Here is a 23,677-nt window from a genome sequence, read left to right on the forward strand (position 1 = left end):
AAATGAATGAATGACTCGATAAATAAATAAATTATATGCCATTAAATGTTTCAAAAATATTAAAAATAAATGTAGGCATTAATTGAGAAAATGTGACATAAATTGATATTTGTTTTAATTTGCTTCTTTATTTATTTACATTTGTGTTAATTCCCCTATCAATCTACTGTTCCATTTAATTTTCCCTTTTATTTATTCATCAATTTTTTTTATTTTGGCAGGTTCCATCCTCTAAAGAAACTGTTTAAATTTCTAGTTGATTTGGAGGAAAACTATCATAAGGAAAAATATAGAATATAGGAAATCCCAAATCACACACAATATGAATCCACAATATTGTTTTTAAAAAACTACACAGAGCGCTAGACTATTGATCAGGAATGACAACATCTCTGTTTATCTGAACAAGAAAGACGTTTATTTTATTTTTCATATCTTAATATCACAACACAGAACATTAATTCAGTGTACATCATGTTAGTGTAAGCTGAGTAAAGTGCCTTTTGGGGGTTAGTAGAATCATGTAAATTTTTACATTCAGTACAAGAGCAAGAAACATTATCTACATAACTAGTGCATAGTTTGGACAGTAAAATAAGGCTCTTCTTCATATTGGAGAAGTGGAGATATCTTCAGGGGACAGGAAGCTGCATTTTTTTTAACCATTAACTACAGTAATTAAGTTTGACATGTTGGCGACATTTAACAAAGCAATAACAATTTTGTGCTCAACATGAAAATAATCATAACAAATACACAAAAGAGATTGTTTAAACATCAAACATGTACATACAGTAGCAAAGTGTCAAAAGTATTACTAAATATTACAAAAAAAGTAGAATATCTTTGTACTTATTAACATCTTTGATTGCAAATTGACATAATCCCCCAATAGAAAAGCTCTTAGCTGAAAATGCAACAGATGTCTTTTACAAAATATATTTAAATTTTAATCATTATTCATTTGCCAGTATGGGGACCTCGAACTGTTCAAACCTTGTAAACCTTAATTTTTCTGTTTCAAAATACAACCGACTGTTTTGTTGTGGTACGGTCAGATTACTGGGTCTAAACTGATTAGGTACAGTGGGGATAAAGTGTCAGCTGTGAATCCACCTAGGCAGCTTTCAGAGAGTTCAGGGACATGAGAATACTTGGTTGCTCTTCCATGACGCGCACAAGCAAGTTGTCGATGTACTGCTCCAGGTGTGATATCTTTTTGTCTCTCTCTGACAGCTGGGTTTCCTGCTTGAGCACCAGAGAGATGAGTTCCTCTTGAGTCAGCTGGGAGTATGGCCCCTTCAGCCCGGTGTCATTTACCTGTGAGGGTGCATAATGTACAGTATGTGCATATTAAAAACACAAATATAACACAAAGCTCTTAATGGAAGATTCAAATGTTGATGCTATTTAATGAATAAGCATTGACATGTAAACACTTTTCTTGGTTAATTTAGAGATAGAAAATCCTTTAACCACCATAAAAGTTTTGCTTGAAAAGAAAAGAGTTACCTTTGTTTTCTCCTGCAGGATTCCTGCAGATTTGTTATCTTTTTCCCCTTGAATGACTGAGACAGACTTCTGCTCCAAAGGATTAAGGGGTTTTACAGGTTGAAGCCTGCGATGACAAAACAAAAAATAAAGATTTAGGCACTGGTTGGATGGGAGTGAAAGGAAATGGGAGTATAGAGTGCTGCAGGAATGAGTCCTAAAACCTGGAAATGAGTTAGCATTTTAGCGCTCCCGGTTCCCTCGTCTGGAAGTCAATGGGTTTTCTGAATGGATTTTTAGTTAGATGCCTGAAATAAGGTCTGCGGTTAACACAAGCTTAAGAGATTTTAACATTTTGTTCTACGATATAAAATACGTCAGTAAATATCCCACTTGTGAGTTTTTAAGCTTTTATGAGTCTTTAAAAAATGGGGTTGCTAGCAAGTGGCTAAATAAGACTACTTAGACTACTACACTGTACGCCTTTACGGCCTCATTGTGCATACTCGCGTTCATGCGACCGTGGTGTGGTTCGTTTATAGCATAACATTAGCTTTTTACTTCTGGCAATCGCATTTACTCTTCAAAAATCATAAAAGTGGTGTTCATTTGTGAAGATAATCTTGCTGAACAAAACGTGTTAAGTATCATAAACGTGTGTTTGCCACAGAGCTTATTTTCTGCAATAATCCAAAACCCAATAGAAAAATCACATTGGCTTTTTGTCGAGGGAACCAGTTCGATGCTAAGTTCCTGGTTGGCCTACAAACATACGTCATCCCTGCACCACTCTATTGGTGTGCAAGTACGACTCAGTTGTAAAGCTGTATCGTTTTCTATGCGATCAGAGAGTAACCTATTTAGCAATCACTAGTCAAACAGAATATGATTGTATTGATGCTGCAAGCTCATTCAAGCACACCAACCTTATCAGATAGAACACAATTAATAATACAAGCAAAGATTAATATGAGTATAAATGATAAATGAAAGTATGAATCATAGAAGGCATGATATTGGGAGCTGGTGGTGTGTGATCTATAATATATGAAGGGATGGATGCATTCTAGAAATATTCTGTTGAGGATGTGAACCGTCTCACCTGCGTATAGCTACAGGAGGCACCTCCTTCTTCCCACCTGCCTCCTCTGCAGCTCTCTGCACCGCCGCAGGCTGGGACTCTTGTAGTGGAGCCTCCTGGACGTGCACGGCCTCCGACTTGGGGTCACGTGCGTGGGTCACGCTGTTATCAGTCACACCTTCATCATCTGTAACATGGTCTCCTTCAGTGTTTTGGTTAATCAAAGTGCTCGACGTGGCAGCTTTCTTTGCAGGAAGTGGGGGGGCGCGGGCCTTTGAGGATTTGATTTGTGTTTGAGAGGCGTCATCTTTATCAGCAGCTTGTGTTGCATTTTCATCTTCGTCGTCATCAAAAGGATTCAAGCCATAAACGATCGGGACTTGTTTCGCCTCGGGGCCACGTTCACAGGAAAAGTTGCCATCAGAAGACGGGGCTGTTTTGTGTTCAGATGACGGCCCTTCATCCACAGAGCGAGGTCTGGACGGCGCATGGCGTTTACTGGGTTTGGCTACATTTGTTTCTTTGGTGGCACTACTTTGCGTCAAGCTCTGGGTGTTCTTTGTATCCGTGGTGGACCTACTCAGAGGAGCGATCATTTGCACAGAGCGCTGAGGGGGAACGCTGACGGTTTTGACGTCTTTGTCTTTATTCTTCTTGTTGATTTGTGCCAGATGTCGAGTCGATCCGTCCTGACTCTGTTTCTCTGCTTGATCCCTTCCTGGAGGCTGAGGAGCCAGTCGCCTCTCATGTTGAGTACCAGTGGGATCATTTTCATCACTGGCAACGGGCTGGCTTCCCAACGATGACGCAGTCGGTTGAACCCTGGAAATGAGACACAGACTACGTGACATTTCAGCATATTTAAGCATTCAATTAAAAAGGAGTCTCATAGGGAAGACAAAATACGCCTTTTCTAGGATGTTGAGAATCAAATTAAATATAGCAAAAGTAGAGAACAAACAAAGGAGAACACTGAATGTTCATTTGAAAAAGCAGTATATTGTAAAGGCAATGCAATTTAGTAAGATGTAGTGATATAATAAAGGATAAAAGCTTTTAACACCAAGCAAATCTCATCCTGAGATCTCTGTGAAATATTATTACCCATTGTTTCAAGTCATTTTCACTCCCTGTTCATATGACACCTGCTTTAATGAGGTAAGACTGTGCAATGAGCCACCAATCTCAGTTGACATGTTCATGCAAGTTTCATGACGGTGTCAGCTTGAGGTCGCGCTTAAAAGAGAAGTGCTGAGAAGAACTGCTGCTGTGTTGTGACTGACTGAAAAATAGAAGATGAATTCAGATAACATTTTCTGCACAAAGACTGACTTTATATCGTTTTCATCAGCTATTCAAATTTAGTTTCACTACTTCCTCTGCCATTCTGTTCCCTGTTCTGTTACTGATAACTAAGGCAGGTTAAAGGGATAGTTCAGGTGTTTTGAAGTGGGGTTGTATGAGGTACTTATCCATAGTCAGTGTATTATCTAAAGGAGATGACGGTCGGCACGCCCCCAAGTTTGGAGAAGCAGACAGGAGTTACCGCACAGAACCAAAGCAATGTATTGCTGTGGACGGGAACGGCAGCAAAACGTATTTTAGCCACCTAAAAAAACAACCTCAGTTTAAGTGTATGCTATAATTGGAATATTTTCACTGCTTTACCTTGCCGTCAGACAGCCCTTTCCGATAAGGAACCTCGCCCTAAAGTCACCAAACTCCATTGAAAAAAAACTGTAATTCTACCTCACAGAACACAGGGGTTGCTGGTGTACCGCTGCCTCGATCGCAACTGCTGCTGTGTTCTGTGAGGTAAAATTACTGTTTTTTTCAATTGAGTCTGGTGGCTTTGGCGAGAGCATAGATAATGGCTTCAGTTCCCCGTCGGAAACATAGTCCGTATCGCTGTCTTATGGCAAGATGAAGCGGTGAAAATAGTGTACACTTAAAGTGATATTGTCTTTTAGGTGTCTATTTTGCTGCTGTTCTCCTCCACAGCAGTACATTGCTTTGCTCCCGTGCTGGTACTGCTGTCTGCTTCTCCAAACTGTGGGCGTTCTGACCGTTATCTACTGTAGGTAATACACTGACTATGGATAAGTACCTCATACAACCCCACTTTAAAACACTCAAACCATCCCTTTAACTCAACTCCATCTAGTTTAACTCTTTTACACTGTGCAACACCCACAACCTTCCCTCATGTTAATTCTAACCTTTGCCGGGCAGATGACACCTTGGCCGTGCTGCCGTCGGGTCCAACAGGTGAGTCAGGAATCTCCTCACACGGATTATTTGAGAAGTTTTCATCAAACGGGTTAGTAGTAGTGACTTCTGCAGGGCTCTCCACGGACACTTTCTTCCCTGCAGCTTTGAGTTTGGTTTCCTTCTTCTTCTGTTCTTCTGCTTCCCTCTTTAACTTCTCTTTCTCCAGCTTCCTGGCTTCCTCTTCCTTCCTCTCCTTTTCAGCTTTCTCCTCCCTCCTAATCCTCTCCTCCCGTTTCATTTTCTCCTCTTCCTCAATCCTTCTCCTCTCTTGTTCCTGTTGTCTCATTTTTTGTTCTACCAATCTCTCTTCCTTTTCCTTCCTTGCCCTCTCCTCTTCCTCTCGTCTCGTCTCCTCCTCTTTCCTAATCATTTCCTCTTCCTCCCTTTGCTTTCTTTCCTCTTCCTCAATTCTCCTCCTTTCTTGTTCTTCTAGTATCCTCTTTTCCTCTGCCAACTGCCTCCTAACTCTCTCCTCTTCCTCTTCTTTCCTCCTCTCTTCCTCCACCCTTATCTTTTCCCCTTCCTCCCGTCTAATCTTCTCTTCTGCCTCAATCCTTTTCCTTTCTTTCTCCTCTAGTGTCCTCTTTTCCTCACGCTCCTCTTCTTGTCTTCTCATCATCTCCTCTTCCTCTCGTCTCCTCCTCTCTTCTTCATCCCTCTCCTCCTCCCTCCTGATCCTCTCCTCTTCCTCCTTTTTAACTTTCTGTTCTTCAATCCTCCTTCCTTCTTCCAGTCTTATCTTTTGCTCTGCTAACTTATGCTCTTCTTCTTGTCTCCTTGCCCTCTCCTCTTCTTCTTGTCTCCTCCTCTCTTCCTGAGCCTTCTCCTCCTCCTCCTCCATCCTAATCCTTTCCTCTTCCTCCCTTTGCCTCCTTTCTTGTTCCTCAAGCCTCCACTCTCCTGCTATCTTACCCTCTTCTTCTTGTCTCCCTGCCCTCTCCTCTTCTTCTTGTCTCCTCCTCTGTTCCTCAGCCTTCTCCTCCTCCATCCTAATCATTTCCTCTTCCTCCCTTCGCCTCCTTTCTTGTTCCTCAAGCCTCCTCTTTCCTGCTATCTTACCCTCCTCTTCTTGTTTCCTTGCCCTCTCCTCTTCCTCTTGTCCTCTCCTCTCTTCCTCAGCCCTCTCTTCCTCCACCCTAATCCTTTCCTCCTCTCTTTGCCTACTTTCTTGTTCTTCAAGCCTCCTCTTTTCCTCACGCTCCTCTTCTTCTCTCTTTACCCTCTCCTCTTCTTCTTGTCTCCTCCTCTCTTCCTCAACCTTCTCCTCCTCCCTCCTAATCCTCTCCTCTTCCTCCTTTCTAACTCTCTCTTCTTCAGTCCTTCTTTCTTCTTCCTCTTGTCTCCTCTTTAACCCTGCTAATCTTTCACGCTCTTCTTCTCTCCTTACCCTCTCCTCTTCCTCTTGTTGCCTTCTCTCTTCCTCCTCCCTCCTAATCCTTTCCCCTTCCTCCCTTTTAACGCTCTCTTCCTCAGTCCTCCTTCTTTCTTCTTCCGCTTGTCTCCTCTTCTCCTCAGCCAACCTCTCGAGCTCTTCTTCTTGTCTTCTAACCCTCTCTTCTTCCTCTTCTTTTCTCCTCCTCTCCTCCTCCATTCTAATCTTTTCCTCTTCCTCCCTTCTTAGTTCAGCACCCACATCCTCTTGTGCGTTTTGTACTTCCTCTTCCTCCTCCTCCGTCCAGGGTGAATACTGCCTCATCGCCCTCAGTGAGTCAACAGATGGAGGAGAGTTTTCGGGGACGTCCTCCATGGATCCGTGGCCTGAACTGGCCAGACTGAAGTTGGAGCCGATGCGAGAGGTCCGGAGCGGCGGCTCTTCACAGTATACGTGACTGCCATTGATGCACACGTTACTCTGTTCGGCAGCGCCTTGTTTTTGTTGACCAGAGGAGGAATCTTTGCTGTCTGAGCTGCCTGAACGTTTATGTTTGAGGAACTTGAACTTCTTTTTACCTGGAAGTACATGGGGAAGATAACATGTATTTAATGACAGAGGACAGGAGAAAAAATTAAAGAAATAATCGTGATGGAGTAAATTAAAAACTCCCGACCTTCAGAGGAATCCACATTTAGACCAGAAGACTGGCTGCCGCTCAGCGAGGAGTTCTTCCCAGGCAGGACAGACATGGACTGAGACATGTTCTTCTGCAGATTAGACTTGGGAGAAAACAAAGACTTCATCTTATGCTTCTTCTTTTTCTCGCCCTTGACCGCGGCTACCTCGCCGTCCCTGTTCCCCTCCTCCTCGCTGTCCGTCAGAACCTGGGCGAAGAACGGCACCACGTTAGACATGGTGTCAGATTCCTTTTTCTTGCCACGAACTTTGTCCTTGAACTTGCCCAGGCGAGATTTGGATTTTCCGGCACCGGAGAGGTCAAACATGCTGGCGGTCATGTTGTTTCTCATGAACTGGATGTCCACAAGCACCTCTCCTCTGTCTTTGTCCGCCTTGCCACTCTTGTCCAGCAACTTGAACCATCTGTTTAAGAGAGAAAACATATTTGGAATAACAGTTTTTGAATGCATGTTAACAGGTACATAATCCCCAAATGTCTGATTTAAAAATAAAGAGCACATTGTATTTACATTATCATTAACTTATTGTTTCAGTGTTGGCTCTCTAAGTTTAGAAACCATTCTTAGACCTGCAGTAACTGATTTCTTTTGGCCACTTGAGGGCAGTGGAAATGAGACATAGTCATCTTTTAAGATGATATGGCAAACATGTACACGCCCAGCCAGTGGCGCACTCAGGCGGTCTGAGGGGCAGGGGCAGAAAAAATTAAAAGGGCACCAGCGTGCAGAAAGTTTTCTAGCATGTAGAGCCGCCTATATGGCACTGCATCATGTTTTATCCATTTTAAGGCCACCCTGGAGGGCACTTTATCACATTTTCTCCATTTAAGGGAACACAAGAGGGCACATCATCATGTTTTCTCCACTGGAAGGGCACCCTAGAGGGCACTACATCTCCACTGGAAGGGCACCCAAGAGGGCAGATGGGCATCCTAGAGGGCACTACGACATGTGTTTTCCATTTAAGGGCACCAAAGAGGGGACATTGTCATGGTATATCTACTGTACCATAGGGGCATCCAAAAGGGCACTTTCTTTTCAGATACAGAGCAACATTATCATTCATTTAGAGTTGAGTTTGTGTCCCCTTGGTGAACGTAAGTCCATTATTCACTCGCTTTTTAGCTCTGTTTTTGGTCTCCTGAGAGTTGGCGCATTATCTGCTAGCAGGTAGTGTAAAGTACAAAGGCTAAAGGTTTTTAGAGCTTATAAACTGAAAAAAGCTGCCTGCTGCGGCTGAAAAATGACAGAGAGCTGTGAGATTGAACCAAAAAAAAGAAAAGTTGCAGGACGGACAGCTAAACAATGAGCTGAAACTCTGAAAAGCCTGAAAATGAATGTCTACTGTGTATTTACATTCACTTGACTTACTTTTAAGGTGATCCACACACTAACTGCAATAACAAGGTGTCACAGAGAAAAGAGTTATATCAACAGAGCATTGTTTCCCTATACAGACTATTATTCACCATAATGTAATCTACTGAATGGCTTAAAGGAATCATAGACACTAAAAGACTGAGATTCGTGTGTTGATGTTTAGTCCTCATCGGCTTCTTTATGGAAACTATGATCCATCCCAAAGCAAAATGGGAGAGTGACTCAGCAGCCACTTGAATGTTTTTGGAAAGTCTGTGAGTCTCTGAGCACAACCAGCAAACTGACCATGAAGGAAAGTTTTTAAAAATAATAATAATAATAATACTGTTCTGCCTGTGGCAGCCTCTAATGTGGGGGCGTTATGAATGCTTGTACTGTGTATGCTTCCCCCCCCCCCCCCCCCCATCGGCCTTTATGAATGTTGTTCCCTTTTCCTCCAATGTTTCAAATCCTAATAAAAAGCTACTACTGAAGACCTTGGATCAGACGTGTAGTGTAGCAGGCTCTCTGAAAGCTTGTGATCCACAATGCCTTGGAGACATGTGTCACGCTCGACCTTATGCATACTGCACGTTCCCAGACATCTAAACCTGCAGACAGTCAATAGACCAGTCGGCCGCTAGAAGGAGGGAGTTTTTATCCAACAAGATTAGTCTCTGCTCCTCACAAAACTTGTCACAGGAAACCAATCTGCTATAAACCTCATCACCCTTTAAACAACCACCACATTTAGATGTAGCTTGACAATCAAATACCATCAGGAACCCAACATAAACACTACATACAACCTCAAAACTTGCAAACATAAAAAGTAAGTCTTGTAATAACATGTAGAAATGCCCAAACCAACTCAGTGAGGCGTCCACTGAGACATGGTTGTGTCAACTTCTGCACCTGTGTCACGGCCCAGTACTGACAGAAGGGTCTCAGAATAAGCAGAAGACTTTTTTAACAGAACAACGAAAAAGGAGCAGTCAGCGAAAAAAAAGTGCCCATCAGGCAGAAATCTGAGGTCAGCCCACCACTGAACAAACAACTCCAACTGAAATCTGGATTCCTGGGGAAATGAGGAAATGAGGAAGGGGCCTTGGGTGCATTTCTGTGTGTGTGTGTGTGTGTGTGTGTGTGTGTGTGTGTGTGTGTGGGTGTGGGTGGGTGTGCGCGCGAAAAAACGGTCTCTTCTTGCAATGTGGAAAAAAAGAAAAATCAACAAATTTGGTTAAAAAAATAATGTGGTTTTAATACAGAAAAAAAGCATTACATGATGTTGTGATCGCGTAACTACATCATGTTTTGGGTTTGTGTGTTTATGTGACCCAATAGTATCTTCCTCTAAGTGGTACTGAATCAGATATGTTCCGCTTTCACCCTCCTCCTCCCTTAGCAATGCTTCAGATGTGTTGCACAAACAAATTAAGGAGGAAAACGTCCTTCCTGGAAGTTGCCAAATGGGTGAGTCTGCAGCCACAGCTCCCCTGCCTCCCATACTGCTGATGAGTAACGGGATGTGATCTGCACATTTCAGGCCTCGACATTATTAAATTATTCCACTGAGGGACTTCTTCACGATTCCCCTAGTGAACGTCCTTCAACAAAACACTGCCAGATAGATCCTCATCCTCATCCTCATCTGCAACCGCTTATCCCGTTAGGGGTCTGCCAGATAGATATTACATTTATTCATCATGCAAATGTAGACCGCGTTCTGCAGCTGTTATGTTCTTCTTACTCCTACACTCACTTTTAGCTCTGTTTTTGGTCTCCACCAACACCTGAGGGGAATATCTGGCTATTCGGCTGCTAAATGCATCCACTATGTTCACCAGCTGGTTGCTATCTTTTCTCCAACTACCATTTGCTGTGGGGTGAGACTGTAGCAAATACAGATGGTTTTAGAGCTACCTGCTGTGGCTAAAAAATGATGATGATGGGAGCAGAGAGCATGTACCAAAACAGTGAAAGTGCAGGCCTTAAATCCAAAACAATGATCCGAAAGATGTTTTAAAGCTCTGTAGAATTGGGTAATAATTCTAAGGTGGGTTCATCATTACAAATAGTCAGCAGTCAAGTGTTAATAAAAAACAATTATGATTATAGCCTCATTAAAAAGGATTTTGCTTCCATTTTGGCTCAAAAGTTTTAAAGCTTTCTCTTGACCCTGGTCTGAAGCTTTCAATATTGGCATCACTGATATTTCCTCCTCATTTCAGCACCACTTCAAGAGAGACCTTAATCCATTTTTAAGGGCTCTTCAAATTGAAATTTTAACATCTATAATTCCATGCCAACTGCACAATCTCCCTTTGAAACTCATATGTGACTCTATAAAGCTTCATAGACCTGAGAGGAACTGCAGAGTCTGGTATTAACTTGATGAGGAACCCCTTTCACATACAAATAGTCATGTGATCCATATAAAAATATTGATTATAGCACATTCTAGTAATGCGTTTTTCTTTTATTAATGATTCTGGAAAATCGGTAATTAAAAACCAACTATTTTGTACAATATAATAGTATATTATAACAGTGTAATATTAGCATTTCACATTAGTATGCTATACTGTACCATAGTACAGTATGGTAAAATATTAGTATAGCATTTATGTAATTAATAAAGCACTGTATGATTTACAGTACTATAGTATAATATAGTATAACAGTATATAGAAGGGTGGTATAGAGTATAGTACAGGGAATATTATGGTAAAGCACTGTATGCTTTACTGTATTATAGTATAGTATGGTAGTATTAGTAATTGGGTTATTTTTAACACAGCAGTTTTTAGAGTGTAGTATTAGTATAGCATATTATACTATCAGTGTATCTTACTTATTGACATGTAGCCTACTACAGCAGCCTATAGCACACTAAACTGTACTATACTAACACTGTACTATATTATAGCATACAATATACTATAAAAAAACATTATGTCCAGTGTATACTATACTGAAATGTACAGTATAATCACAACCCTGACCTTTGAAATACTGTACTTTGCTTGCTGATACCGACAGATACCACTAAAACAAATACATCCTACATGAAATAAAAAAGAGAAGAAGTAAGCTGGTTCAGTTTAAAGAGAAGGGAAGTTGTGAAAGTGTTTGGGCGTTAACTGTATGGGGTAGTAAGCAGCAATGTGCAGGAGGAGGACTTAAAAGTGGCTTTCACTTAACAGTGCCTGGATGATAATAATAATGAAGATGAGGATGCCCTTAAACTCAGTAATCTCCCACCCCCCAGTGAAGAAAGTGTTCTGCTCAGCTGTACAATCCGAAATTCAGGAGGATAACGCATGACTCAACATTTTCTAAATGTATTCTACAATCTGCACACACACATCCTTCCTTGTGAAGCCTGAACTACTGATAAGACAATGCGTGGCTCAAGCCTTTCTTATCACCGAGCACACAGCTGTGTGAGTGGGAGAAGAGCTGATTGAGTAAAAACAACTCAACAGAGACAACGTCCAAGGACTAAAACTGTCCAGAGCTCACTGTATCCACAAGTCAGAGAAGCCACGATGAAAGCCTGTGCAAAGGAACCAGAGTGGAACCGACAAGAAAATCCCCTTTACAAACAAAATCAATCGCAATACACGCTATGTCAAGGACAGGTGAACTTACAGTGAAGCGGTTTCAAATGGCAAAATGCTGGACAGATGTTGTAATTGAGACATGGCTTACTGCAGGTTTCTTTATATCTTTACACTAGGTGGTATGAATGTTTTTTTTCTGGGGTCCCTTTTTTCTGTATCCAGGCTTCACAGTGCAGGTGCTATCAGGCCTGACAGTGGGTAATAAAAGGCACTACAATAAATGTCATTCAGCTGGTCAGTAGTCTTATAGAGAGCTGCAGGAATGAGTCCTAAAACCCGGAAATGAGTTGGCGTTTTAGCACTCCCGGTTCCCTCGTCAGGAAGTCAATGGGTTTTCTGAATGGGTTTTTAGTTAGATGCCTGAAATAAGGTCTGTGGTTAACACAAGCTTAAGAGATTTTAACGTTTTGCTCTACGATATAAAATACGTGAATTGTGAGATTTTATGCGTCTTAAAAAAAGGCGATTGCTAACAAGTGGCTAAATGAGACTACTAAACGTCATCACGCCGACTCGTCTGCCTTTACATACTCACGCTCATAGTGTTTATAGCCTAATGTTAGCTTCTTACTTCTGCCGATTGCATTCACACATCAAAAATCATAAAAAAAGGTGTTCATTTGTGAAGATTATCTTGCTGAACAAAACATGTAAGTATCATCAATGTTTGTTTGCCACAGAGTTTATGTTCTGCAGTAATCCAAAACCTAATGGAAAAATCCCATTGGCTTTTTGTGGCGAGAACCAGGGCGATGCCAACTTCCTGGTTAGCCTATAAAAATATGTCATCCCTGGAGCACTCTATTGATGTGGGTATTATAATGCCCTTAGTTGAAAGTGTTTAAGTTAGAAAATAGGCCTTTTTCACAGAAGACATTTTGACATGTCAGAGCAAGAAAAGCCCAGGTATAAACAATAAAAAGTGTTTTTTTTATAAAAGAAAAATACCTACTATGTTCCAGTAACTAAATAAGTTTCTATCCATTCTGTCACCTGTGCTGTCTAAATGTTCCTGATGACTTTTACTAACAGCAGTGCTTTCTTTAGTGAGCAACACATGTTAAAAAAAAAGAGTAATGCACCATGTACCTCAAACAGTAGAGCTGTTGTACTGGCAGCTCGTGCAACATGTTTGTGTGTCGGAGGTCAGTACAGACACAGTAGTCTTCCTCAGAAAAACTGACCTCGCTAGACCGTCTCTGTTGGCGTCACTGTTTGCTTTTCATAGATAAAAACAGTCAGGAATGTGAGGCCAAAGCTGGATTTAAGCCTCAGAGTCAAGGTGCATTCACACAGCCTGCAGAGGACTAGGGAAAGATCAACAGAAACACATGTTGAGCATTTACTCAACACTGCAGAAGCTTGTTTGCTAATTATACAAAAAAATATATATTCAGGGTAAGAAATCCTCATAAATATGCATGTATAAAAACGCAAATATCTGCGAAAATAGAAACAAATATCATATTTTAAAAAAAAGAACAGATGTAATCAGAGATACAGAAACCCAAAACCATGCATGATTTAACATGCAGCAGCGTACAGCCAGGTGGAGTTCAGCCCAGCATGCTGAGAGTTGGACAATAGCCCAACCCGAGAGAAGCAGGCAGAATGGTAGGAAAAGTTATTTGTGGCCGAATGCATTTTAAAGAGCTCATTTCATGCTCTCAGATCTGATTTAAATATGGATTTTTCACTGTGACGGTCACAAGAAACCCGTTGAAGCTGGGTTGACTGCTTGCTGTTTTATAAGAGGTTTGCCACAATATGAGCAGACAGCAAATCTATATTGTTTTATAATGAACAAAACATCAAATCTAACCTCATTTTAGACTACATTACAATTCATGCAATGACCCAAGACTTCAAACAGAGCAGACAGACCCAAACGGCATCAAACAACCCTGGAGAAGGTGGAAGAAGGGAGTGTATGTTTATGCATTTAGGCTGGTATGCAGTCTGCTTTTGTATAATACCGGTCACACGGCGGGGGACTAAAATACTCCGAAACAGCTTAGCACAACAAAACACTTTCCATTCTTACTGAATTATGGCTGACGGGTGTTGTATTTCAATCTCAAACAAGGATATCTTGAATTAAAATGGGAAACCTTTTCTTCGCCCAACTGTAGAGCACTTAAATGAGCAGGCATAATATTACAGAGCCAGCCAGTAAGGCCTGTAAAACCTGATCACTGTAATGAGAATCTGAATGCTTCATATTTTATCTCAGCATCTTTACAAAAATCTGCGTCATTGGGCACAGCGAGGTGAAGTCTGGGTCTTTTTTGGGGGGGGTGGATCTGTCTGTTGTTGACGGGTTCAGTCAATGAAAGAGTGAATCCTTTGAGTCGCGCCTTTCGCCTGAGTAATGCTGATTGGCATCCTTGAAGGCTGCTGCCAGGGGAACAAATCCCTTAAGCTGCACCGGAGCGAGTGGGCAACATTCATAAGCAGGTCTGTGTAGTGATGCATGGCTGTGTGTGCTGAAATACCTCACCTCAGTGGGGAAAAAAAGTGCAAATATCACAGAGGGAAGTCACTTCCAAAGAGTCTTTTCAATGCACAGATTAAGGGCAAACTTATTCATATGGTGACACTTATCTACAGCTTTTACAGATGCTGCATAATTTTATTATTACAATAAAAAGACATATGTTGTAATTATTGAGGATTTAGCCTAATAGGGATTATGGAGTTTTGTCCCGTAAAACCACAAAGCTGCAGTGTGACCGGCAGAACCAGCAGCCAGGAGTAGTTCCCCTGTGACGCAGATGGAAATCAAAGTTACGTAGTCTTCATTTCACCTCCCATGATTTCCACATTTACATGCAGCTAAGAGATAAAAGCTAAGAGTGACATCTGCCCAAACCTTACATATTACAAAGAATACACAGTCTTGTATTCAGAGGACTAGGATAAAACTACAAGACATAGTACTGTTTGATGCCCAGACTCCTTCAAAATACAGTGGGTTATTTTTTAAAAGGAGAAACACTTTTTATTTTGACTGGTCTCTCCTCAGGGTCAGCTGCTGCAGAGGCTTTTGATTCCTCAAAGAAACTTCAACAGAATGATTTATTTTTAACCAGCAGACTAATAGGGGACAAGCTCAATGATAAATTGGAGTTAATGTTATTTGTTTGGTTGAGGCTTAAAGACTATTAGTTGATTAATTGGTAAGTTGATTGACAGGAAATGTGTCAGTAACTGGTTCCAGTTTCTTAAATGGTTTTATTTCTGGTTTTCTGAGTCTTCTATGATGATAACCTAAATACATTTTGGGTTTTGGTCAAACAAAACAAGAAATATTTGTAGGGCTGCAACGATTAATCAATTAGTTGTCAACTATTAAATTAATCGCCAACCATTTTCGATAATCGATTAATCGGTTTGAGTATTTTTTTAAGGGAAATACAGTCAATTTCTCTGACTCCAGCATCTTAAATGTGAATATTTTCTGGTTTCTTTACTCCTCTATGACAGTAAACTGAATATCTTTGAGATGTGGACAAAACAAGACATTTGAGGACATCATCTTGGGCTTTGGGAAACACTGATTTCACATTTTTCACAATTTTCTGACATTTAATAGACCAATCAACTAATCGATTAATTGAGAAAATAAGCGACAGATTAATCAACAATGAAAATAATCTCGTTAGTTGCATCCCTGGTTATTTGTTTGGTAGAGTCTTATAGACATATAGCCAATTGGTCGATTAATTGATTGAAAACGTTTCAGCAACTGGTTACAGCTTCTTAAATGTGATTATTTCTGGTTTACTTTCGGTGATAAACCAAATACAGCCTACAGGTTATTTGGGTTTTGGTAGAAACAAAACAAGAAATGTTTGAACTTTCTGGGGTCTTGTGATAGGGTGTTTGGCTATACCTGCTGACATGGACCACACAATTAATCGAGTCTGTAGATTAATCGATTATTCTTATTCAACTAATGCTCCTCTCTGTATTCCTGCTGTGTGACTGTGTGCACTCACTCGGTCTTGTTGCGGGTGGTGTCCTCGCTGAGCTGCAGCAGGTTGATGACAGCCTGTCCCAGCAGCTTGTCTGGTCCCACCAGGGCCCGGTGCAGGACGTGGACATGCAGCGTGTCTCTTCCTCCTCCTCCTCCTCCTCCTCCTCCTCCGTGTTGCAGCAGCAGCGGCGGCAGGTCGAAGCTGGCCTCCTCCTTCCACACCGGAGCCACGCTCTTCTCCGCCACCGAGGTCTGGAACTTCTCCTTGCCCACCTGCATCACCGCGTACGCATCGTTGGTGCCGCTCTTGCCCTTTATCCGGAGGCCTCTGGCTTGTTGCACCGTTACCTGGACGCTGCTGGGACACCACTGCTGCTCCGACAGAGAGGACATCATGATGACTGGATTACACAAATTTAAATCCCAAAACACAACGTGGTGGAGTCTACCATCGGTTGAGACACACTAAAACAGAAGGAGGAAAAGTTTTCACATGAGCTCCTGCAGAAGTTGAGGAAACAGCTGATTGGGCGTGGTTACACCGAGAGGGGTCGTCCTCTGGTCCTCCTCTGGTCCTCCTTGGTTAACAGGAGACACTCCCCCAGATTAACAGATTACATGAGACGAATCTGACACGCTGTTTAGGCCGTTCACACACCACAACAAGCATTTACTGGAGAACAGCAGGCCACACCTGATCCTTGTTGACACCTGTCACAGAGCATCAGCCTCACATCAGCTGCATTCAAATGAGGACAAGACTGGTTGATTGATAAGGGTACTCACTTAAATTGACAGTCCCTTCATTATGCAAATGTTAGTATGTTCTGTAATGATTCATAGTCACAGTTCCATCTGCTCCTTTATATCTGATCTAGGTCTGAAAACATGATACTTCTGCTCTAGTTGAGGACAGGTTACCTGACTGTGTCAGCTGATATGGCTTCATGTGGTTGGATTCAGTTTCACATGCAGCTCCAGTTTGAATCTTTATCAGGCTGCAGCATCTGTATGGATTTCAGAAGGATTGAATGCTCTAAAATACCCTGACTGTGTTTGTTTTTTTGTCTGTTTTAGTCCAATAATGGACTGGCCACCTGATTCCCTGCATTTACCCTCAATGCATGCTGGGATAAACCCTCAATTCCTCAATTAGTCTACCTATTCAGCCAGGCCTTCCATTAAGAATGGTTGTTATTTTATTCACTTATTTCAATGTATTTAAGTTGTATAATTGTAATCTATTTTAATGTTATTTTATTAATCACTTATTTTATTGTATTTAAGTTGTAAAATTATATTCTCTTTTATCGTTATTTTATTAATCACTTATTTTATTGTATTTAAATTGTAACATTTTTATTCTATTTTATTATTTTATTAATTACTTATTTTATTGTATTTAAATTGTAACATTTTTATTCTATTTTATTATTTTATTAATTACTTATTTTATTGTATTTAAGTTGTATAATTTTATTGTTATTTTATTAATCTAGATTTTACTTCACTGTTTTACTACTATTACTGTTATTATCGCTTTTAATTCTATTTTATTACATTTTATTTTCTTGTGTGCATTGGTCTCAAATTGTCTTTTCTCGGTCCACACTTGTTCTGTTTTCGGCTTGTCAGCCATCTGTGAAGCACTTTGAACTGCACTAACCTGTATGAAAGGTGCTATACAAATAAAGTTGGATTGATTGATTGATAGATTGATAGATTGATTGATTGATTGATTGATTGCCTGAGCAGGACTAGGCGGGTATGGAAAATGTATGTGTTTTATACAGTTAAACAGCTGTCTAAATCAGTCTGTATATTGATTTGCATGTGTGTTACTCATGCCACAATAAGCAGGATGGTTCATGTCTGAACACTGACCTCTGCTGTTGAAAAAAAAGCAACAAAATGAACACATTTCTGGTCACAAATGAGAAACCAACTTCATCATGGCTCATACATTGAGTACCAGGCCTGAACATGTTTGATCTCACTTTCACTAATTCCTGCTGCCCAGCAAAGATTAAAAGCGAACACGCATATAGAGCTTTGAGCCAATTACTAAGCTGACGCACAAGTGTTGGCACTGCCGCTGTCTGACTGAGATGTAATGACCGTAGTACTAGGCACTTAAAATAGTTGCAGCTTTCTTAATGGAATCTCTGTAATAAATTTGATTTCTTTACAAAAAGATCAGAGTATTTAGAGGAGAATGTGTTTAATCAGATACACAACATGCTCAGACGGCAGTAAAAAGGAGGCAGGAGAATTGAGGTCACTCTAAGACTTTGGTCTATGAACAATTAGTTAAAATAACAAACAAACTGAGCTTCCTGTAGTGTAACCGTTCTTACCATACAAATGTAAATAAATATAGATTTTACACCAATAGAAACATAAATACCAAAACATAAATATACTTTCTTTCAGAGTGTGTTACAGTTAGCAGCAATAATCAATAAAATTCCTACTTCTGATAATTCACATTTACTGTATAAGATGGAAGAGTCTGTTATTTATAACTTCATACATTCACCATGTCCTCATTGTCCTCTTGTTGAATCTTGATTGCTTTTATCCTCTTCTGGATTTCCATCCTCTAAATGTGTGTTATCTCTTCGGTGCACTTCGTCCTGCTCACCTACGAGAACTTTACTGTAGAGTTTCTGCTGCTCTTCTTTAAAGGCGTCTTTCACTTTTCCTCGTTTCAGCCCTCCATCCCTGAGAGCACACAGGTAGGAAAGGAAAAGAGTATCACGCACTGACTCAACACTGCGTCATTTGTTTCCTTCACAAACAACAGATGGCCTCCGTGAATTACCTTCAGGGTGTAATACTGCACAGTTTCTGTGAAAGCTAAAAGCCAATAACGATGTGTTTTGTGAATCAGCGTCTGTGTTTTATACCACTGGAAACCTCTCTTTCTAACAACCATTAACACATACTATTCTACTGATATACTGTATATAAAGACTGCTTTTCCTACTTTTTTCTCACCATTTGAAGTTTGAATGGCATTCTCTTAATCATAGGGCTGCAACTAATGATTATTTTCACTGTCGATTAATCAGTTGATTATTTTCTTGATTAATCGATTAGTTGTTTGGGCTATAAAAAGTCAGAAAATTGTGAAAACTGTAGCCAGTGTTTCCCAAAATCCAAGACGTCATCTTGGACAAATGTCTTGTTTTGTCCACAACTCAAATATATTCAGTTTACTGTCATAGAGGAGTAAAGAAACCAGAAAATATTCACGTTTAAGAAGATGGAATCAGAGAATTTTTTTCATTTTTTTCTTAAAAAATGACTCAAACCGAGGTATTTTATCCAAATAGTTGGCAATTAATTTAATAGTTGACAAATAATCGATTGATTAATCGTTGCAGCTCTATTTAATTACGCCATCTTGTTGCACCCTCTTCTTCTGCAATGCTATAATGGCACCTGACAGGGGAATTAACGGCACCAACTGTTTATCATGATGAACCAACTCCTAATATTCACATAACAGTAGTGGATGGAAAATGCGCATAAAATGCATTTTCTTTTACAGATTTTCTGAAAATTCGTTAAAATTGGTTCTACATTTGAATGGAAACTTGGCTAATGACTCACCAAATGAGATCTACTAATCCTCCTTGTGCAGCTATAGCTGCTTTCACTCTGTTGGCAAACTGCACCGCATCCTCCCCTTCCTAAACAAAGAAAATAAAAAAAAGAACAGGAGGTGGGAAAATCACCCCAGTAGACAGAATAAACAACAGATGATCTGAAATTCCTATCACTGATTTTGATAATATTTTTTTTTAAGATTGTGGCAAAGAAGTTTCACCTCTCTGTTCATAGGCGGCAGGTACCAGACGCTGCAGACGATGGCCCAGCTGCTCATCATCCTCAGCAGATAGTTCACCAGGCCAAACTTACTGCTGTTCCAGAAGGCATCCCCAAACCGAGGATCATACTGCAAGATAAACATAAAGTCATATCAAGAGTAGGGAAGAGCAAAATGAGCAGAAAGGAGGAAAAAGACAAACCTTAATGGCGACTGGATAGACCGTGCAGTCGATTTCAAAGCTGCCCTTTTTGAACATCATCACTGATGTGTTGTTGATGCAAGTACCTGTGGAAGACACAGTGTGAAGATCTTATCGACATTAAACAACAAATGTTACGTGTGTTTGTAAGAATGATATCATCATACACACCCTCAGGGAAGATCAGGATGGGCTGTTTAGTTTTGTCAGCAACATGATCGCTTAGCCTGAAATGAAAAAGCACAAGTGATCAAAATATATATACTGTACATATATGAATCTATATACATATCTTTTTAAAAGTCTTGCCATTAGGCTCACTTCTAGAGTTCAAACTAAATGATGTCCAATCTAAACTTCTATTATAGCAACAACCAAAACCGAATGATTATATATTCATATATACTACATGGTGTATGTCAAGTTGAAATATCACTAAATGGTGAAATGTGGTTTTATACTGCCTTATTAATGCCTATAATGGCAATCCACAAGCTTCTACAGACTGTTCCAGTTTTATTTTGGACTATGCTCACTGTCAAGTTCATTGTTTTATGGCCATACATACTGTACATACTGATGTGTCATAAACTGGGAAAACATGTTTAGAGCTAGGATATAAAAATAACCAGAATACAAAGATTTCTGATCTACTCACAGTGCTGCCATCTGACTGACCTGAGTGATATTTGTCAGAAGGCCTTTGCCCATAACCAAAACACATTTCTATTATGTACCTTGTGTTTTAAGTGAAAATGTAACAAATGTGTTTTAACCACAACTTCCTATTTCAACAAATGTTTAAACCTAATCTAAACCATGTGCACCAAGAATGTTGACACCGATTCACAATTAGACATATCAAGGCATATACAGGGGTGAACAAAAAGTATTGCATATCATAATTCAACACACACACACACACACACACACACACACACTGAGCTGAACATCCTAAATGAGAAGTAGGTGCACATCAGCGGGACCGACCATAATGCAACTGGAGATGAGAGCGATGCCGACAGAGAGAAGATGCACTGTTACCTTTTGGCCACTAGGTGTCTGTCTTTGACTTCTGATCTTTCAAACCAGATGTGAGGAGAGGATTTGACCATAGCTTGCTGGATCATTCCCATCAGCCCTCCGTGCAACTGGCCAACCTGAGGGACGAGTTAGGCTCCAGTTCAGCTCAAAAACAACATCTCTAATTTTTCAAAATCACTCACTCAGTCACTGAAACACACGCAGAGACACACAAGCTTTTCTACCATAGAGTAGCAGCCGTCATTGGCCAAGATGATGACATCGATGGGTGTTGTGTGATTGGACACACAGATTCCGCCATTCTTTGGTTTGTTCTCTCTGAAATTAAACAAGTTGGTTTAAGACAGACACACAACTATAAACCATACACACTTCAATGCTTGCCATTATGTTCTGTTATTATACTGCATTCAATTTAATATGCTGTACCTGTTATGATAGGTGATGATTGCTGAGAGAGCTCTCACACAGATGCGGTAACACATCTGATGAACCTTCTCAGTCAGGTAGAACCTTAACCTGAAGACATAATGCCACAATAATTAGTCCAGTACCCTTAGGATGTAAACTTCAAAGGTTAAATGTTGGATAAAATACATGTGGTTACACTATCATGTAGCTTTTGATCATCTTTCTACCCTTGTTATAGAGACCTAACTTCACGCGCATGCTTGAACTGTTATGAGAATTGGATGAAACTTACTCTTTGTTTGGTAAAACGCCCACCAAAGCAGTCAGGACTAGAAGCAGACTAATGCCGGTGAATGCCAGAGTGACCCTGCAGAAAAGAAGAACATATAGTTGACTCAAGACTGAACCAGTTGTTCATCCAGTTGCCGCTTTTGTACAATGAGATGAATCTTACTCCCCTGACCTGACCTGAGAGGCAGCAGGATGCCGTAGCGGACGAGGACGCCCAGACCCCACAGGATGGTAAGTCTCAGGCTGATGTGACGGAGGTTGTAGTTGCTTCGAGTCAGCAGGTTCCAGCTCTCCAGCTCCTGAGCCGAAAAGCGCTTGGTCACCTCGTCGTCCAAGATGCTCTCCACGCCTCTCCGGCAGAAGTAGAAGATGTCAGCCATCTCGAACTCCGGCTCTGAGCGCAGACAGCCGGCAGAACCTCGGAGCTCCTGGATCTCCTGCTGAAAGGACGACGGTGGTTCTTTGGCTATGATTCCTACAATGAGAACGAAAAATCATGCTTTTGAGTTAATGGTAAAAATAATACAGGTACAGTAAGCATTCATATAGAAACAAAATATTGAAATATTACTCTTTTACCGTTACTATATGGTTTATAGAGTTGCTGATTATTTTCCTTTGCACCCATCTCCATTCTTGAGGTTGCCCACTAATTTAAGGAAAAAACAAACTAGATTAGAAAACAGGATTACTACATTTCCGTTGTTTGCTGTCATGTTTAACATACAGAGAGCAAGAACTAAAGACTTAATTTGATATGCTACTGCTGACAAGCAGCTCTGAAGTTGGCAGTAATAAGCACTGCAGGCCTCCAAATCGCATCAAGGTTAGAGATTCAAAGAGGATATGGGCAGCATATAGACTGTGATATGATCAAAGTGATGAAATTAGGCAACATGATCCCTGGAGACAGAGAGGCAGCTCTGCCACATCTTTTTCCCTGAGAAGCTTGCAGCTGAGAAAACAATGCAGATAAATTGCAGAAACTTTCAACACTGTTCTGGTTTCAAACCCGTTGTCTGACTTACTCGAGCATAAATAGGTCACAGTTTTGATGGATCAGGCATCCGTGCCACGCAGACCTGGAGAGAGGACATTTAAAGAACCATCGCCTGATGTGTACTCTAAATAAAACAGCATTCCTGCAGGGCTGTAGCCCATGGAGAAGAAAACTATTCATGATTGTGCACTACATACACACACTCCTCCACCAACAAGTTCTAACAGACCTGCTGCCATAAACCAAGATGACTGACACTACTAAAGGCTTACCAGCCTTGAAAGATGAAACACCACACACCTGTCCCCTGGAGGACGTACCCAGAGCTAAATGAAGGCAGTGGAATACCGGCTCCATATTGGTCTGTTGTAAAACATCTACAGTCCAGTGGTAAAGCCTGGACTTAAAGCTCTACGGGTTGAAACCAACGTATAGTAGATCTGCTTTTTTGCTAGGCTCAATGCCAGAGACCTGATAGGACAAAGCAGAGTGAAAAGCCAGAGAGGATCTTTGTAGGAAATGTCAGATTTGGCAGCACAACCACCCCTATACCTTGATCCATGGATCAAGAGAGCTTGCAGCTCATCCCATCCTCTTGGCAAAAGACAGCAGAAAGACAGTCTCGCTTGACAGCTTCTTCAGATCGACCAGGGCCTTATCCAGAGCCCAGAGAACCAGCCACAAAGGTGGGACAACTGCCTTAAAACAGCTGCCTTCAACTGTACTACAGCCTTCAAGAAATTAGTAAAGCAGTCTGCAATCCTGCTCAGACAACAGGTTTGTCCCTATTTGTTTATTTTTAATTGTGACTATCGTTATCCTGAGTGTAGAAGGGGAGTTCTAACAACTCCTACAGAAACGGTAGGACCACAGGGGCTGAGCTTGTCTACTGTGCCAGTAGATAAACTTCATCCCAGGAGTCTAAACTCCCTGCAGTATCTACAACACCTCAGATGGTAGTCCCATGGCTAAAAGCTTGTTCCTCCCTGGGGTCTGTCCCAAAAACCAAAGTCC

The 23,677-nt window shown here is 40.9% G+C and overlaps 2 protein-coding genes across 5 annotated transcripts in view; both read right to left on the reverse strand.

Moving 5' to 3' along the window:
• Positions 1-395: 395 nt before the first annotated feature.
• Positions 396-16,520, reverse strand: rab11fip1b (RAB11 family interacting protein 1 (class I) b). The gene is made up of 7 exons (XM_074618450.1): positions 15,903-16,520; positions 6,892-7,319; positions 5,625-6,793; positions 4,792-5,441; positions 2,594-3,394; positions 1,513-1,618; positions 396-1,320 (listed from the first exon to the last, which is right to left on the reverse strand). Exons 1-7 carry the CDS (start codon positions 16,274-16,276, stop codon positions 1,117-1,119), a joined length of 3,732 nt encoding a protein of 1,243 aa, XP_074474551.1. The 5' UTR covers positions 16,277-16,520; the 3' UTR covers positions 396-1,116.
• A 1,562-nt stretch (positions 16,521-18,082) lies between these two features.
• gpat4 (glycerol-3-phosphate acyltransferase 4) overlaps positions 18,083-23,677 on the reverse strand; it is an 8,457-nt gene continuing 2,862 nt past the window's right edge. For all 4 annotated transcript variants that reach the window (XM_074618159.1, XM_074618156.1, XM_074618158.1 and 1 more), the window contains 11 exons: positions 22,243-22,312; positions 21,841-22,138; positions 21,665-21,739; positions 21,391-21,480; positions 21,186-21,279; positions 20,962-21,077; positions 20,089-20,144; positions 19,918-20,003; positions 19,716-19,844; positions 19,499-19,578; positions 18,083-18,604 (listed from right to left, as the gene is read on the reverse strand). In XM_074618159.1, coding sequence (XP_074474260.1) covers positions 18,427-18,604; positions 19,499-19,578; positions 19,716-19,844; positions 19,918-20,003; positions 20,089-20,144; positions 20,962-21,077; positions 21,186-21,279; positions 21,391-21,480; positions 21,665-21,739; positions 21,841-22,138; positions 22,243-22,297 — 1,257 coding nt within the window. In that variant the 5' untranslated portion in view covers positions 22,298-22,312 and the 3' untranslated portion in view covers positions 18,083-18,426. The remainder of the gene's footprint in view (positions 18,605-19,498; positions 19,579-19,715; positions 19,845-19,917; positions 20,004-20,088; positions 20,145-20,961; positions 21,078-21,185; positions 21,280-21,390; positions 21,481-21,664; positions 21,740-21,840; positions 22,139-22,242; positions 22,313-23,677) is intronic.

The sequence above is a fragment of the Sebastes fasciatus genome, chromosome 19, assembly GCF_043250625.1.
Source record: "Sebastes fasciatus isolate fSebFas1 chromosome 19, fSebFas1.pri, whole genome shotgun sequence".
Lineage (NCBI taxonomy): Eukaryota > Metazoa > Chordata > Actinopteri > Perciformes > Sebastidae > Sebastes > Sebastes fasciatus.